At 40.9% G+C, this 17,447-nt stretch overlaps 1 protein-coding gene across 3 annotated transcripts in view; it reads left to right on the forward strand.

Annotated features, from left to right (window-relative positions):
• Window positions 1–17,447, forward strand: part of Farp2 (FERM, ARH/RhoGEF and pleckstrin domain protein 2) — a 103,185-nt gene that overhangs the window by 2,956 nt on the left and 82,782 nt on the right. For 2 of the 3 annotated variants that reach the window (XM_060368914.1, XM_060368916.1), the window contains exons 2-3: window positions 11,007–11,133; window positions 12,337–12,523. In XM_060368914.1, coding sequence (XP_060224897.1) covers window positions 12,338–12,523 — 186 coding nt within the window. In that variant the 5' untranslated portion in view covers window positions 11,007–11,133; window position 12,337. The remainder of the gene's footprint in view (window positions 1–11,006; window positions 11,134–12,336; window positions 12,524–17,447) is intronic. The other variant, XM_060368915.1, reaches the window with a different exon arrangement.

A 17,447-nucleotide genomic window follows, 5' to 3' on the forward strand; every position in this document is an offset into this window, starting at 1 on the left:
TAGGGACAATTGTGGTCTACTACTTTTGGAAAGCAACTACCAGTATGTAATGTTTTGATTTTTGAAATCCCACTTTTAAAAAATAATGTGATAAGCAAACCTTGTATCAGTTAGGTGGTTAAGTAAGTACACTTGGCCAGTGAACATTCTTTGTCAAGCTCATTCCTGTCCCTCCTCAAAGCATAATTTTAACTATTTTGATCCTGGGAAATATACTTTAAATATTCCTTTAACCTTAAAAATGAAATGGTGTGCACACAAAAATTAAAGTGTAAAAAAATACAAATAAAAGTTAATTCATTAAATAAACATTGGTTTAGTATGAGAACAAGAAGCTAGGAATGTTACTGAATTTATAATGAGCAAGTGCTTTCCTAGAATACACAAAGCCCTGAGTTTGATCCTTAGTGTCACAGAAACCTGACATAGTGATCCATCCCATAATCTCAGCTGGGTGGTAGAGACAGGAAAAGCGGAAGTCAGTGTTATCAAAGACAGTCTGGGGTACATGAGACCCTGTTTGGAGAGAAGGAAAGAAACTTTAATTATCTGACGTAGAATCCTTTTTCTCTTAGCTCATTATTTTTAGTTTCCTTTTCTTGACAGTGAGAAAATATACTTCATTCCTCTAGAATAGCTGATAAATATTTATTAGTAGGATACATAATTTTTGATTTCACAATAGGTATATTTTCTAATGGTGCACAAACAGCTTTGTATCCCCGGGTGGCGGGGGGGGGGGGGAATGGACAAATTTTATTCTGTTTTGTACAGTTACATCTAAGTTGTATTTACAGTTGTAGTTCTACATCATTTCCTGCTTCTCTGATTGGTAAGACTTGTACTTTGTCTTCTGAAAGCTGAACTCAGCCTAGAGTTTAACAAATCTATTGATATATTTTCTGGAAAAAGAGCTTCTGGCTCCTTGAATTTCAGTCTTGTTTCTTGTCCATTCCAGATACCATTAGACCCATTTGTGTTGCCTTAAGACCTTATCACATAGCTCCTAGGGCCACACAGGGTGTGAAAAATTGAATTCATTCCTCTAGAATAGCTGATAAAATTTTATTGGTAAGATACATAATGTATGATTCTAGGAGCTCATCTCATTTGAATGTACACAAAACTAACTACAGGAAACTTAAATGTGCTTTCTTAGCTGGCCCTCTGAAATGCCAGCTGCTCCTCCAAGCTCCCTTCTCACAGGGAAGAATGGCACAGCAAGGTTACAGTGGAAAGATCCAACAACCATAAGCGATTACAATCAGAATTTTGGTAAATTTTAAAGAAACATATGACCACAGGAACACTCTGCTTGGGGCCTTACCAGTACCTTGGAAGCGGTCCATGTGAGAGAAACCTGAGCCAGACTAGTTTTTTATCATCAGGTTACTTTGATTGGGACAGTTTTCCACCCCATTCTTGATGCCAAATAAACTAGTAGTGTGTGAAGATCCTAAGTGCATTTTCATTGGCTAGCAGAAATTTGTTTGGGAAGGAGGAAATGAACTTACAAGGCTTTACTAAGTAGTTTATGTTTTTTATTAAAGTTACAGTTTCTTCAGTTTTAGTTATTATGGAAAGCAGTGGAGAACGGACCACAGTATATGAGTAATAAATCAATCCCAGCGTTAAAGGGATTTATTTATTTATTTATATTTATTTATTTTTTTGGTGGGAGAGAGGGAGACAGGGTTTCTCTGTGTAACCCTGGCTGTCCTAAAATTCACTCTGTAGCCCAGGCTGCACTCAAACACAGAGATCCAACTGCAAGCACCACCACACCCAACTTTTTAATTGAAATGTTTCAGAAAAACAAAACAAGAGAAACTATAATTCTTAGACAAGAGGCAATAGTTCCCCTTTTCCTCCCCCTTCTCCTCTGGAAGGTTGGCAGCCATTAGTAAAAACTTGAAACAAGCCATTACAGGTGTTTTCAGGAAGCTGTGTAATTTAAAGGCAGCATACATTTATTACTGTAAGCAGTTGGTAAAGAATTTTACATTGAAAAAAAGAGTAAAAATTAGTCCTTTACCCTCTCTCAGTGAGTGCCAGCATAAACATTTTTGAAGTTGTTTTTTAAGGGATGATGGGTTTATTTTGGTTCCTGGTTTAAAATGTGTGAGGGTGGAACTTAGTTTCTGGGAGTTGTAGGATGCACACTGCATTCTGGCCCTCCCACTCATTGGCTGAAACATTTGGATGTGTGCATGATGTAGCTGTTGAGGACTCTGGAAGCAAATGAGCAGTGGAGATGAAGGCCAGAATTTGGAGCACCACTCTATCAACAGAGAGCTCCTGCTTTCCCTCCACTGTCCCCCGACCTGCTATCAGAATATTCAGAACCTGGAGATGGACTCCTGGTAGGGATAGGGAGAACTACAGAGAAGCCTTCTAGTTTGGGATCCAGAGGAGTGTTGGCATACTTTTAAAAATTATTTTGTTTTAGTTTCTTAAGCCTCTTCCTCCCTGCTCCACCCCTTATCCCTTCTACCATCCCCACCCCAGGTAGGAAGGAAAGAAGGTTAGTGGGGAGAGGGGTTGGAGTTTTCCTTAGCTACTTCCTGCTGGTTAGGGTTATTGGGTTCCTTGGGGCAAAGTCAATCCTCATTTCAGGAGATCTCCAACTTCTTCCCCTGATGCTGCATCAACAGCAACCAGGAGCAGCAGGGAGAAGCACCAGGAGCCGCCTTCTTTGGAGCCCCACAACACTCTGGGCTCTGGCATTATTCTCTCTCCAGAGTCCTCAAATTTAAACTATCTGCAGCTGGCAAAGAGCCCTTCTCAGAGCCCACATGAGATAGACAGTTTGCTGCTCTGGACAGTCTGAATCAGTCCCGTAGCCCACACCTGGGATTAAAACAAAAACATGTTTACACATCAAGAATCAAAACTTCCACAACAGAGGAGAGTGGGAAAAGCCCACCATTTTCCTCCTTTGTCTCTCAGTCATTCCTGTAGCTGTTGCTTTTTTCCTCTCTTCTCTCTTGGAGCTTTATCCCAGACAAAGTACAGTATAATTCATGGGCAAGCAGGGTTGCTAAAACCCGAGATTTCTGGCTAAAGGACTGAAAAGGGAAGTCTTATGAACAGAAAAATATACCAGAGAGATCATAGAGAGAAAGCTTGAGAAAGTTGTCCCTTAAAGTTTTATGGACTTAGGAGCTCAGCATTGAGCATATAAGTCAAAAACTGAGAACCCAGGAGCTGGAGAGATGGTTCACCAGTTAAGTACACTAGCTGCAATTCCAGAGGACCTGAGCTCATTTCCCAAAACCAATACGGCAGCTCACAACTATCCGTAACGCTAGTTCCAAGGGATCCAATGCTTTCTTCTGGCCTCTGCAGCTAGCATCAGGATAAGTGGACAGCTGTAGAGTTCTACTGAGGAATATCTGTGGCTCTGAAGTGCACTGAGTCGGTATTCTACAGAAGACTGGATGATAAGCCTGAATCCAGCCAGGCTTATCAGAAATACCAGTTTGCTCCACAGGACCACACTCCAACAGCACAGTGTTTTAAAAGTCTAGGATATAATCCAAAGATACTCCGATATGAAAACCCAGGGAAATGCTCACAAGCAAAAGACAGACTAAAATTGAAATGATATAAATATTGAACTAATCTGAGAATTGTTTGGTTATCAGTGTGCTGGCTAGTCTTATGTCAACTTGACACATAAACTACAGTTACCTGAAAGGAGGGAATCTCAACTGATTTGAATTTGAATTGAATCTCCATAAGATTTGGCTGTAAGGCATTTTCTTAATTAGTGATTGATGAGGAAAGGCCCAGCCTGTTGTGGGTGGTGCCGTCCCTGGGTGGTGGTCCTGGGTTCTATAAGAAAGCAAGCTGAGCAAGCCAGGGGAGACAAGCCGTAAGAAGCATCCCTCTTTGACCTCTGCATCAGCTCCTGCTTCCAGGATCCTGCCCTGTTTTAATTCCTCTCCTGACTTCCTTCAGTGATGAACAGTGCCTCTGGAAGTGTAAACAGAATAAACCATTTTCTCCCCACCTTCTTTTTGGTCATGGTGTTTTAAGACAGGATTGTGGCCTTGTGGCCATTAATTCTTTCTTTCTTTTTTTTTTTTAATTCATTTTACATGCCAGTCATAGCCTGCCCTCCTTATTTCCCCATCTCCTCCTTCCCATTCCTCAGAGAAGGGGAGCCCACCCCTACCTGCCAACCCCAGCATATCAAGTTGATCAGGATTGAGTGCTGCTTCTTCCCCTGTGGCTTGGAGAGGTAGCCCCACCAGGGGAAAGTGATAGAAAAGCAGGCAGTGGAGTCCATGTCATTTAGCCAAGAGTGAGTCCAGATTTAAAACCTGCATTTCCCTTACTAGGAGACCCATATGAGGACCTAGCTGCCTATCAACTATATCTATGTAGGGTATGGCCATTAATTCTTAGCATTCATCCCGGAAAGGTATTATATAGCAAAGACACTTTGCAGATATAATTAAGGGGTACTAATCAGCTAACACTGGATTATTCAGGTGGCCACCCACATGATTAGAATTCTGCAGAGATCTTTCTCCAGCTGATACCAGAAGAGAGACAGGTTAAGATGCTAGAAGGAACCAAAGGCCAAAAATGCAGGTGGCCTGTTGGTATACCTAGGGGTTAAACTGGGCTTACCGTACTTGCCTAGTCCTTGTGAGGCCCACCACAAAAAGTTTTGGTTTTTTTTTTGGTTATAGAATTTTTTTTGCATAAAATTAGAACATCTAGCAATTGTCCAAAGCACAGAGTGAAGGAAATGATAAATCTATTCAATGCCCAGATACTGAAACAAAGTGACAATAAAGCTGTTAGGTTATAAATATCAGTTATGTCCAAAGAAATGTCTTGGACCATTGTCTTGCTTTTCTGTGGTGTTTGTCTGTAGGTCGTCTTCCTTTCTGCAGCTCCCATTGGTCATGCCCAGGAAGGAAGACTGTGATCACAGAACTTTATGAGGCTTAGTTTATTTTTGGCTGATAAATGCTATAAATTAGTTGACTTCAAAAGCACATGAACTTTCAGTTTATTTTACAATTGAGCTGCTTATAAGAGATGTGGGTTGGTAGCAGACTTGGGACTGGATCCTGGTGATAATTCTAAAACTTACCACCAGGCATCTGCTGTCCTTATTCCAACAAATGCCTGTCTCACTCTGGCTTTTGTTGGTATGATGTATGTGTGCATACTTTGGGTGTACATACATATACATGTGGATATATATATATATGTATATACTTCAGGTGTCTTCAGTCACTTTCCACCTCACTTTTTTGAAACAACCTCTCTCTTACTAAATGTGGTTTGAATGAGAGTGGCCCTGAAGCTCATATATTTGAACACTTAGTCCCCAGTTGGTGGACTGTTTGAAAAAGATTAGGAAGTATGTGTGGGCTTTTTGGAAGAAGTGTGTCATTTGGGGTGGGTTTGAGGTTTCAAAAGATTCTTGCCATTCCCAGCGTACTCTTTCTACATCCAGTCAAGATGTAAGCTCTTCCACTGTCCCTGTCCCAACACCTTTGTTCTGCTATCATGGACTCTAACCCTCTGAAAAAGCAACTTCTTTTATAAGTTGCCTTGGACATGGTGTTTTATTACAGCAGTAGAAAAGGGGCTGAGACACTAAACTTAGAGCTTACAAATTAAGCAAGACTGGTAAGCCAGCGAACTCCAAGGATCTGCCTGTCTCCGCTTCCCCAGCACTTTCCAGGAACTTAATAGGCACAACTGAATTATTTGGCTTCTGGGGATCCAAGCTCAAATCCTCATGCTTGTATAGGATTTCCAGTTGGGCCATTTCCCCAGCTCTTCCATGGCCTTTTAATGTCCTAATAATCTGCTGACATCAGAAGTTCTTGACTGGTCTCCCTGAGGTTTGAGAAACCAGTGTTTGCTGGTAGGTTCACTGGTCAGCATATGTGCAGGGCATGACTGCAGGTGTGGTTTCAGTGGTGCTGAGGCCATGTCAGATTCCATCTGGCAGTGCAGCTGTGTCTGGAGAGGAGCTCTATAGGAGGGTGTGGATGTTCACACCTGCCCATTTGCCTAGCCAGCTGTTTCTCATTAGTTCTTTGAACCTTGCCCTGTAATATAAAAACCAACAATGTTTTTCAGCTTCTGCATATTGATTAACTTACTTAGTTACTTATTTAAAAAAAAAAACAGTTGTGCAGAATGAGGGACCCATCTCTTGCTATACTGCAGTAGTATAGTGCAAGGTTGAGAGACTGGGTAAGAGTCTATTTATCATCAGCTATGAAAAACTATTCTGGTGAGATGGCTCAGCCAGTAAAAGCGCTTGCTGCCAAACCTGAGTTCATCCTTGCAACATGCATGAAAGAACGAGAGAACCTACTCCCACAGTTGTCCTAGGACCTCCACAGACACATGCTGTGGCACAAATATGTCCACATACAAACTCACACACAAACATAAATGTTTTTTAAGTTCATAACATTGAGTAGATTTGAAGCCTGTTGGACAAATTTCATGAAAGTTATAATTATCGTATTCTGTCCTGTTTGGTTAGGGAATAAAGAAGTTTGCTTCTTAACTCTCCCTTTAGGACCCAGAACTTCAAGGAAGACAGATGCTCACTGCCCAACAGCATTGTAGTCATCTCCTTTCTATGGACAGTAGTAAATTGCGCCTTTGTCCAGGGAGAGCAAGGATCGTGGTAGCCAGATCAAGTCTCAAAGCTGACTCTTGCTTCTGGGTTAAGTGTTCCTTGGCAGCCCCCTCTTATTTATTTTTTAGAGCAGTTTTTAGTGCCAAGCTTTCTTATACACATTCCTATACATCCTCCCACCGTCAGCAGTCCTTACCAGAGTAGACATCTGTCACATCACCACCATCCCCACAGCCTTTGCCAGCTTTTAAGCTGAATTTTCCAACTGTAGAAAAGGACATGTCATAGGGGTTTTTTAAATGTTATTTTTAAATAGGAACATAACCAAAGCAGCAAAATTTGTGCTGGTACAAAATGATGGAAATTGTATCCATCTACCAGAGATATTTTTAGGAGTGGAGACTATGAAGAATTTCATTCACATGGAAAAAAAGCTGAGAAAGTTGTTTGAGTCCTCTATATGTTTCTGTTTCTTTTCATTGTCCTTTTGTGGACTTCTGGGGTGCTGCTCCAGCAGGTACTGAGACACGTCAAAAGCTGAGCATGCGTAGGCTCCCAGAGACATGTGGCCTTATTATGTTTCTGCCTAGCCTTCTTATTTATAAGCCTTCTTATTTATTTATAACTTTATTTAAAGTTCATTCCTGTTAGAGCATATATTACATAAGGCAGATTTGGCGCATGCCCCACCCCCAGTTTTCCTCATGTCAAACGAAAGCAAATGATACTGAGTGAAGGAAGCAGCCTATGCTGCTTCTGAAGCAGTTGAGAGATCAGAGATGAAGGTTAACCAGTGTTCACAACAGTGGGATTGTCTTATCAGTTATCTATCAAGTTCTTTACTTTTAATCTCTCCTAAACTTAGTAATACACTAATCCTTAAAGTCTTATCCTTAAGTCTCTGTCTCAAACTTCTCCTTGAAGCTGAGTATTTGTTAAGTAGGTAGTTCATGCTGCATTAGAATAGCAAATAGATTTGTCTTTGAAATTGCGGCAGCATGCCTCCAGGTCATTGCTTACCCAAACCAGTGTGAATAAAAGTGTCTTAGGACTCTGGATCTCAGCTGTAGCTCTGTGACTTACTTTGAGTCAGATGAAAAGAAATACAGAGGTTAGTGCAGTGCTCAGAGGTGTCCCTAGTGAGACACATAATACAGGAGAGCTTTAATATCCCTCAAGCACTTCTGTGTCTTTAGTCTCATGGTAGATAAATTCATTAGTGTTAAATGAAAAGTTATAGCTAGGGAGAGAGTAAATCTGTATTGAATATATATATATATATATATATAGAGAGAGAGAGAGAGAGAGAGAGAGAGAGAGAGATGATGAACTTATGGCTTAATTTTGTAGGGTTTTCTAAAGATTCATTTTATATGTGCACATATATCTAAAGATTCATTTGTATTGTGCACATGCTCATGCCGGTGCCTTTGGAGACCAAAAGAGGGTGTCTGGTCCCCTGGAACTAAAGTTTCAGATGGTTGTAAGCTTCTGGGTGTGAGTGCTAGGAACTGAGCCCAGGTTCTCGTCAAGAACAACAAGCGCTCTTAACCCCTGACCCATCTCTCCAGCTCCATTCATTTTGTTTTTGTGTTTAAGAGCATTTGTTCTTGCAGAGGACCTGGGTTTGATTGCCAGCACCCACATGACAGCTCATAGTTGTCCATAACTCCTTACAGGAATCCAGTGCCCTCCTCTGACCTCCTCAGGAATCAAACATGCATGTGGTACACAGACATATGTGTAAACAAAACACTCTAAAAAAATAAACAAATCTTTAAGAAGAAAGGAGAGGAGGGAGTAAGGCATGCTTGCTGCTTTTTTGTGAAGACATAGGTTTGGGTCCCAGAACCCCCATGGTGGTTCACAACCATCTGTAACATCAGTACCAGAGGATCCAGTGCTTTCTTTTGATCTTCACACACAAGCTCCTAAAGACATGTGGTACACACACACACAAATATATTTTGTAAAAAAGATCCACGCTCATTTTCCAACACCCATATGGTGGCTCATAACTGCCCATCATTCAAGTTCCAGGAGATTTGATGCCCTTTTTGACTTCAGATACTGTATGCACATGGTGCTCAGACATACATACAGGCAAAACACCTGCCTTACACAAAAAATTAAAAAGGGCTAGAGAGATGGCTCAGCGGCTAAAAGCACTTGTTAAAACAGAACATCAGTGTGCAGGCTGGTCTTGTGACCATCATAGTCTCCAAGATGCCGAGTGTTGCATGTGTGTGTCACCACACTTGTGTGGCTCACTGTTGTATAAAGTGTCCTAGGAGTACTTACCCTGTGCCCTGTGTAAGTGAGAGAGGGACTCTTATTCGTGGTAATAACTTCCCTTTCATTTCCTTTGTTTACATTTTTCCATCTTAGTGTGTACTTCTAGGCCTTGTGGTTGTCCTTGTTCATTTTCTTAAAACTGCATGGTTAGATGCAACTATTTTATATTTTAAAAAATACAATGGAAAACCTGAAGAATTTTCCACTATAGACATACTTAGAAGCTGAGCCCAGTGTTGTGCCCATTGCCCAACATGTGGGAAGCTGAGGTAGGATTGATTTGAGCCATGAGCCAGGGAGCATAACAGTATCCTGTCCCTGTATAAATACATATAAAAATATAAGTGAAAATTATATAGTAAAAAAATTAGATAAATAGCCTCTAAAAATATTTTGACTTTATGTATTTTCAGAGTTGTAGCCTTATTTAAGGGAAGATTGGGTGTGATGACCAGAGTAAAACACAGACCTTTCAGAAGAACTAACTTAAGTTAATCATTTTCCCATCACTGTAACAAACCACATATGGAAGAAGCCTTTGTCTTGGTCATCTCAGGTTTTAGTCCATAGTCACTTCCCTGTTGCTTCTGGCTTCATAGGTGGTGAAACAGAGCTTCATGGTAGGGAGCATGTGGTGGAGTGAAGTGGCTGACCTCAACAAAGGCAGAAAGACACTGACCAGCCCTGACTTACTTCCTTCAAGTAGGCCGCAAGGCAGTGGTTCTCAACCTTCCTAATGCTGTGATCCTTTAATACAGTTCCTCATGTTGTGGTGATCCCCAACCATAAATTTATTTTTATTGCTACCTCATAGCTGTAATTTTGCTACTGTTATGAATACTAATGTAAATGTCTGTGATTTCTGATGGTCTTAGGTGACCCCTGTTTAGTCCACAGGTTGAGAACCGCTGTCCTTACTGGATGGCATTATTGCCATTCAATTATGAACCTGTCAGTGGGTTAACTCACTATGGGGTTGGTTAGAACCCTCATAATGCAATCATTTCTCAAAAGCCCATCAGATGGTAGACAGGCCTTTAACACTGGGACCTTTGGGAACAGTTCACACTCAAAACTTTAGCAGAGCATTTGATGATTCAGTATTTGGTAAATACTGATGAACATAGAGGTAACTGTTTGTATTTTCAACTACTTCCACTGTCGAGGCACCCTAAAGGTAGAAGTCTCAAATACATTTTAATGTAAGTGTATTTTTATTAAAAGTGTGTGAAAGTTAAATGAAAAGTTCATGTTTGTAGCTCTCAGAGCTTCAAAGGCTCATGTTAAAAGTGTGGGAACTACTCTTAAGTATTGGTCTTGTGGTCAGTCTTCAGTTTTATCTATGGTGGTGTATACAGTATGCTTCTTAGTGAGACAGTACAGATTTTTTAATGCCACTGATACTAAGTAACTACTTAGCTGGCAGACATAATGAGACCTGGTACTACCCTCAGGAGCAGACAGACAGGAGAGCTTCCAAAGAATGGTAGGCTACAGCTACCTGACCTTTACATGTAAGCAGTCGGTCTGTTCACTGGTTTGGACTGGCTTTATGTAGGAATTAAGCTGAAAATTTAACTTGGTACAATCATGTACTACTTCATCATTTTGCTCCTCACATTTTTTAAATATTTATTTATTTGCATATGTGTGGGTGCACTGTACTTTGGCACACTTGTGGAAGTCAGAAAATGGCTTTCTCGAGTCATTTCTGTCTTTTCCACCATGTGAGTCCTGGGATGGAGCTCAGGTCATGGAGCTTATGCTTGGCAAGGTGTCTTTACTTGCTGAACCTTCTCATTGGCCCTTGTGTTTTACTTTGCCAAAAGATTTTAGCCTTCTTTGATAAACTGAATGCATGGAGTACTTTTCAACCAAGATCCCTGTGGGATGTGGCTTTAAGAAGGATTCATTGGAAATGAGTCATGAAGCTTTCAAATGTATTTCAAAAGCTACAAGATCCTTTGTTTGGTTTATCTTGAAAGTAAGATATGCATGAAGACATGAAAGGACCCTCAGCGATGGCTGGCATATGAGAGAATGGGCTGGGAAGTGAGTGAGCTTGTTGTTGTTTTCTTAGTGCTGAAGAACTCAGACCCTTGTGTAGCTCTGAGCCGACATTCTGCCACTGAGCTACAGCCCCAGCCCAAGTTTAAAAGGTTACTACAGTTAGCAGAAGACATTTGCAGTTATTTAAGAGACATAAAGTAAGTTTTGCAGACTTCATTTTTTATTGGTTTAACATCTGATGTTTGTGTCTCATTTCCACCACTTTGGCCTGTATCTTTTGTTATGTTGTTTTACTGTTAAATATTTTTCTTGTTTTATTTTGTTTCTTTTTTAAGGTAAGTTCACTCTGAAGACCAGGCTGGCTTCAGATTCAGAGTCTTTTGCCTCTGCCACCTAAGTCCCCACACCCAGCTTGCTTAGTTTTGTTTTGTTTGTTGTTTTAGAGAAGATCCCATATAGACCAGACTCCTCTAGAACTCAACCATAAATATATTTAAGAAGGAAATTTTCCACAAATAGTAATTCTAGCTGATACTTAGCTTGCCCTTTGTTAGAAACAGTGAGGAAATTACCTATTGGATTTAACAGCTTAAAAACAGGCTTTTCCTTTAGTGCAACAGGGAGGATTGAAAATGATTCTGATCCTTTTGGATCTTTAGTGTCATTTGTTAGATGGTCATGCATAGTGATAACAGTGTTTTGTCGTGGGTTTGAGGTGGGACACACTTTGAGAATAATGTGGGGCAGATGTCTAGATTCACCAGTTGGTGCCACAGATTTCCTCCCATATGACCAGTGGCAACTGCTCTACCCCACAAAATAAATGGAGTACAAAGCTGGCAAAGACGAGTCTGGCTGTTTTCATGTACTTCAGCTTCATCCCTAGTAGTGCTGAGCCACTGTAAAAGACAGGTCCATGGTTGCTTCAGATTACTGTGAAGATGCCAAACACATGTTGATGCTATCCTATTACTTTTACTAGAAAGAACACTGTCTAGCACTTAGAGCAGATTGTTAGCACACATGACTAGACTGAAGGATGGAGACACACTGGTTAGTCAGCAGCACTGGGAAGAGAGATAGCTATGGGTTTTCTCCTTCTCCCATGTGAGTGGTAATGATGTCACTCATGAATGGCTGAAGGTTCAGTGAGTTAATCTATGTCCCTGGCTCAGAGCACCTTGGAAAATCTTTAAGGGTTTTATTCATTTTGAAAAACTTTATATTCCTTATTTTAATGTAATTTAAGACTCAAAACTTTAATACAAGATATTGAGGGTTTCTATGAACCCAACGTTTTGTTTGTTTGTTTGTTTACTAAAAATCGTTTTACTATCTAAATAATGTAGTTATTTAGTGTGTTTTTGTTTTACTGTTTCCTCTACTTTCAACTAATGAAGAATGGGGGAGATAGAAGGAACATACAGAGTTTTACCGACTTCAGGGACACGCTTGGGTGGCCAAACGACCTCAGTGGGAGTCAGTACCCTAGAGCCAGAGCAGACCCTCTCACCCAGGATGCAGGAGAAACAGCTGTGCATCAGAGTGAAGCTGCTGGACAGCACTGTGGAAGTGTTTGACGTTGAGGTAAGAGGCATGGGTTTTAAAGTATGTTTTCTTCTGTGTTCTCAAGTCAAGTAATTCTGTACCAGGTTCTTATAAGACTGTATGCTGTGTACTTATTCAAGTAACCTAGAGTTGCTTTGGCAACTACACAGCAGAGTGCTTGGAAATAGTAAATCTAAGATGACTTCCACCTGAAATTCTGATAGGATCCACTGTTTCCATTGTCTTTGTTTGTTTGATTTTTATTTTTTGGTTTTTCTTTATAGCTAAAAAAATATACCATAGCTAAAAATAAATACCATTTGTCTGTAAATAATGCTGCTTATGAATTTATTCATGTAAATGATTTTATGTGAGCATATGTTGTAAGTTCCATGGCAACTGACAAGGAAACCAAATTGCAACATCATCTGGTAACCCCAAGGTTTAGTCATTTTGAGGACTCACCAATCTGTTTTCCAAAGCTGTGGTACTACTCTTTCATTGCCAACAGCAGTGTTAAAAGGATTCTGATTTCTCCACATTCTTGAGCATTTTAATTCCAGCCATCTGAGTGGGTGTGGCATTTAGGAAATCGCTCCTGAGACAGATTGTAAGAACAAAGTGTGAGTCAGTCAAGGAGAGCCCTGTTTCTGACCTGAGTCAGCACAAGCAGAAAGAGCTTCTACAGTGCAAGGGCATGAGGAGCTGGGAAAAAGCAAAAACAAAACAGTGCTTCTTCTAGCCATAAAGACCCTGAAGAGGTGGCACGAGATGAGAACAAAAGCTTATTTGTATGATTTTAAAGCATCTTAGTTTCATCTAGAGGTGTTATCAAGTTTGTAGCAGTAAGAACTATATTGACCTCAGTGATCTTATCTGTCTGTCTGTCTGGTTTTGATTTGGTTTAGTTTTGGTTTTGAGATACCCTTTTATAATATAGCTGAAGTTGGCATAGAATTCACTGTATGTCCAAACAGTGACACTCAACTCAAACTCACCTATAATATTAAATACAAATTAAAGTAATAGCAGATCTGGTAGTATAGCAGATCTGTGTCCCAGCACTCAGAGGGCATACCACTACTTAGAGACCAGCCTGAGCTAGAGTGAGACTGTTTAAAAAAGCCATTACTCAGCTGGAGCCCCTCCCATTCTTCGGAGTTCTTTCTTCTTTTTTAAAATAAATTAACATTTGTGTTCTTACTTCTAGTCCAGATTTTTATATGCTTCTTGGGCTTGAGAGAGTGAACTCAGAAGCCACTTGCCTCTGGGAGACTTTGCTGGTGGTTGAATATCTAGAACTCCAGAACCCTGAGTTAAGCTCACCAAAAGCCATGAAAGGCTCCATCACACTCAAAGTACCCTACTTACGTGGAAGTCCCACCAAGATTAAATACAGTAAACCAAGGTGTCCATGGAGACCTAGAACACCTACACTTAAATATACTTAGAGAATTAGTGGAATCTATAACTATCAAAAACACTGACAAAAGACATCACGGCAAAATTTACAAAGTATGGTTTCTGCTTCTCAGATAAAGAATTGTGACAGCTTCTGCGAATTGACACAACTTGCTGAAAACACTTTCTTTTTCCTATTGGCCTTTTGCATTCCTTAGTATTCCAACAAACAGGATCAGATTATCTGTGAAAAAAAGTCATTGTATCATTGCATTGTTTATAGCTTTTAATGTTGTTTTAAACACACATGCTGAGAGAAGATATTGTCTTGTTCTTAATCTTTTTTATTAGTAAAAGTTATTTATTTATTTATTTATTTATTTATTCGCTTTACATCCCAGTTGTAGTCCCCACCTTCCTCTCCTCCCATTCCCATGGTCCCACCCTCCTTCCTTCTTTCCAGTATTCCCCCCTCAACTCCACCTCCATAAAGGAGAACCCCCTCCCCATCCTAGCACATCATATCAGGACTGAACATATCCTCTACCACAGTGGCCTGGCAAGGCAGCATCACCAGGGGCAAGTGATCAAAACGCATGCAAGCAAGTCTTTGTCAAAGACAACCCCTACTCCCCTTGCTAGGGAACCCACATGAAGACCAGGCTGTCCATATGTGTAGGGTGCCTAGATCTAGTCCATACAGCACCTTTGGTTGGTGTTTCAGTCTCTGCAAGTCACCCTAGGCCCAGGTTAGTTGGCTCTGTTGGTTTTCTTGTGGAGATCCTGTTCCCTCCTGGTCCTTATATCTTTCCTCCCACTTCCACAAGACAACCTGTGCTTCACCCAATGTTTGGCTGTGAGTCTCAGCATTTGTTTCTATCCATTGCTGGGTGGAGCCTCTCAAAGGACAGCTAAGCTGCTGTCTCCCATGGTGTGGCCAGGCATTGGTTGGACATTCTCCCAATCTCTGCTCTGACCTTATCCCTGCACATCTTGTAGGCAGGGTAAATTTTGGGTTGAAGTTTTTGTAGGTGAATGGGTGTTCCCCTCCCTCTACTTGGAGTCCTGTCTGATTAGCGAGTGGCCTCTTCAGTCTTCATGTCTCTTGCTAGTAAGGGACTTTGCTGGAGTCACCCCCATTTCTTCCCAGAAGCCTATCCTGCTGTAGGTCCCCAGCCTGTCTCAGAGATGCCCCAGGCCATGGTTTTTCTTCTTTCTACATGCCTTCTGTCCTCAACCCCGGTTACCTTCCCCACCCCTTCTCCTACCAAGTTCCCTCCCTCTGTCTACTTCAGATATTTATTTTCATCCCTTCTCCTACCAAGTTCCCTCCCTCGTCTACTTCAGATATTTATTTCCTGTTCTGAATGAGATTCGGCATCTTCCCTTGGGCCCTTCTTGGCTCCTTTGAGTCTGTGGGTTATAGTATGGTTATCCTGTACTATAAGTCTAATATCTGCTTATAAGTGAGTACCTACCATGTGCGTCTTTCTGGGTCTGGGTTACCTCACTCAAGATGATCTTTTCTAGTTCCATCCATTTGCCTGCAAATTTTATGATTTCCTTGTTTTTAATAGCTGAGTAGTATTCCATTGTGTAAATGTACCACAGTTTATCCATTCATCAGTTGAGGGACATCTAGGTTGTTTCCAGTTTCTGGCTCTTACAAATAAAGCTGCTATGAATATAGTTGAGCAAATGTCCTTGTTGTATGATAGAGCATCTTTTGGGTGTATGGACAGGAGTGGTATAGCTGGGTTTTGAGGGAGAGCTATTCCAAATTTTCTGAGAAACCTCCAGATTGATTTCCAAAGTGGCTGTACAAGTTTGCACTCCAGCCAGCAATGGAGGAGGGTTCCCTTTCTCCACATCCTTGCCAGTATGTTCTGTCACTTGAGTTTTTGATCTTAGACATTCTGACAGCTGTAAGATGGAATCTCAGAGTCGTTTGATTTGCATTTCTCTGAGGACTAAAGTCCTGTTCTTAATCTTAAGGCAAAACATTTACAGTTTTATACATAAGTATATTGTTTGTTGTTGGGTCTTGTAGATGCCTTTAACATGTTAAGAAGCTGCCATCTGTTCTAGTTAAGTGAGAGCTCTCTGCTTCTCTTTAAAACCATTTTAAATTTGCCAGATTTTTGCATTAATTGGAATTCTTTATTACTTTCTGTTTTGAGAAAGGGTCTGGCCTACAACTCACTGTGTAGACCAGGTTGGTCTTAAACTCAGACCTGTCTGCCTCCTGGGTGCTAGGACTCAAGTGATACATCACCACAGCCTGGTCATTTGCATTTCTTTTAGTCTATTGATATTATATAAATTACATTGTATAGTTTTTTAATACTAAATCAATATTTTATGTTTTATCTCTGGCTGGATCTATTATATCAGTCTTGTGGAGAAGTTCTTGCTTGCTCTTATAGTACCTTAGCCTATCTTTGATAGTGGCTAATACTAGGCTAGGATAATTGTTTGCTTTTTCTTTTTCTCCTTATGCACAGTTACTGTTAGACTAGCATAGCCAGTTTTTGGTTATCGTTTTTGCATACCAGTTACAGATTAGGAGGAGCCATGTTAGTATTATCTGACTCTTCATCATTGCCCTTAAAACCAGTCTTACCTCCAAGAGCTAGAGGTTGCAAGTTCAAGTCATACTTCCAGCCCGTTCCCTTCTCAGTCTTTGATCAGCATGCCAGTCATCTGGTCACAGCCTTTCAATGGCTTCTTCTCTTCTTGCACACAGAATATAATATAGGTTTACTAAGGTAGCCTGTGAAGCTCTTTGATCTCACAGTGCCTTCCTTTGGGGATTCCGGGTTTTTTTGTTTGTTTGTTTGTTTGGTTGGTTGGTTGGTTGGTTGTTGTTAATTTTTTGTTTTGTTTTTTTAGGTTTTGTAGGTTTTTGAGACAGGGTTTCTCTGTCTAGCCCTAGCTATCCTGGAACTCTCTTTGTAGAGCAGGCTGGACTTGAACTCACAGAGATCCGTCTGCCTCTGCCTCCCAAGTGCTGGGATTAAATGTGTGTGCCACTGTTGCCCAGCACTTCCTGGGACTTGTATTGTAGCCTCTCACTTTTTATCCTCTGAACACAGACACCAGCACATCCTGGAATCCCCAACTTTTCATGTCTTACTACGCTGGCTATTTTTTGTCAAGTTGGCACAAGCTACAATCATCTGAGAAGAAGGAACCTTAACTGAGAGAATGCCACCACACAGTTGGCCTGAGAGCAAGCCTATGGTACATTTTCTTCATTAATGATTGATGTGAATGGGCCCATGCCATTGTGGATAGCCCCACTTCTGAGCAGATGGTCCTGCGTTGTTCTTACAGACTAAGCAAACCGTGAGGAGCAGCCCAGTAAGTAGTGCTCCTCCATTGCCTTTGCTTCAGTTTCTGCCTCCCAGTTTCTGCGTTGAGTTCCTGCCTAATTCCTTCTGGATGATGGGCTGACTATAAACTGTAAGGTTTATAAAAGGTTTAAAAAAGGTCAAATACCTTTTTTCCCCAAGTTGCTTTTGGTCATGATGTTTTGTGACAGCAATAAAAACCCCTAGCT

Source organism: Meriones unguiculatus, chromosome 15 (genome assembly GCF_030254825.1).
Source record: "Meriones unguiculatus strain TT.TT164.6M chromosome 15, Bangor_MerUng_6.1, whole genome shotgun sequence".
Classification (NCBI taxonomy): Eukaryota; Metazoa; Chordata; class Mammalia; order Rodentia; family Muridae; genus Meriones; species Meriones unguiculatus.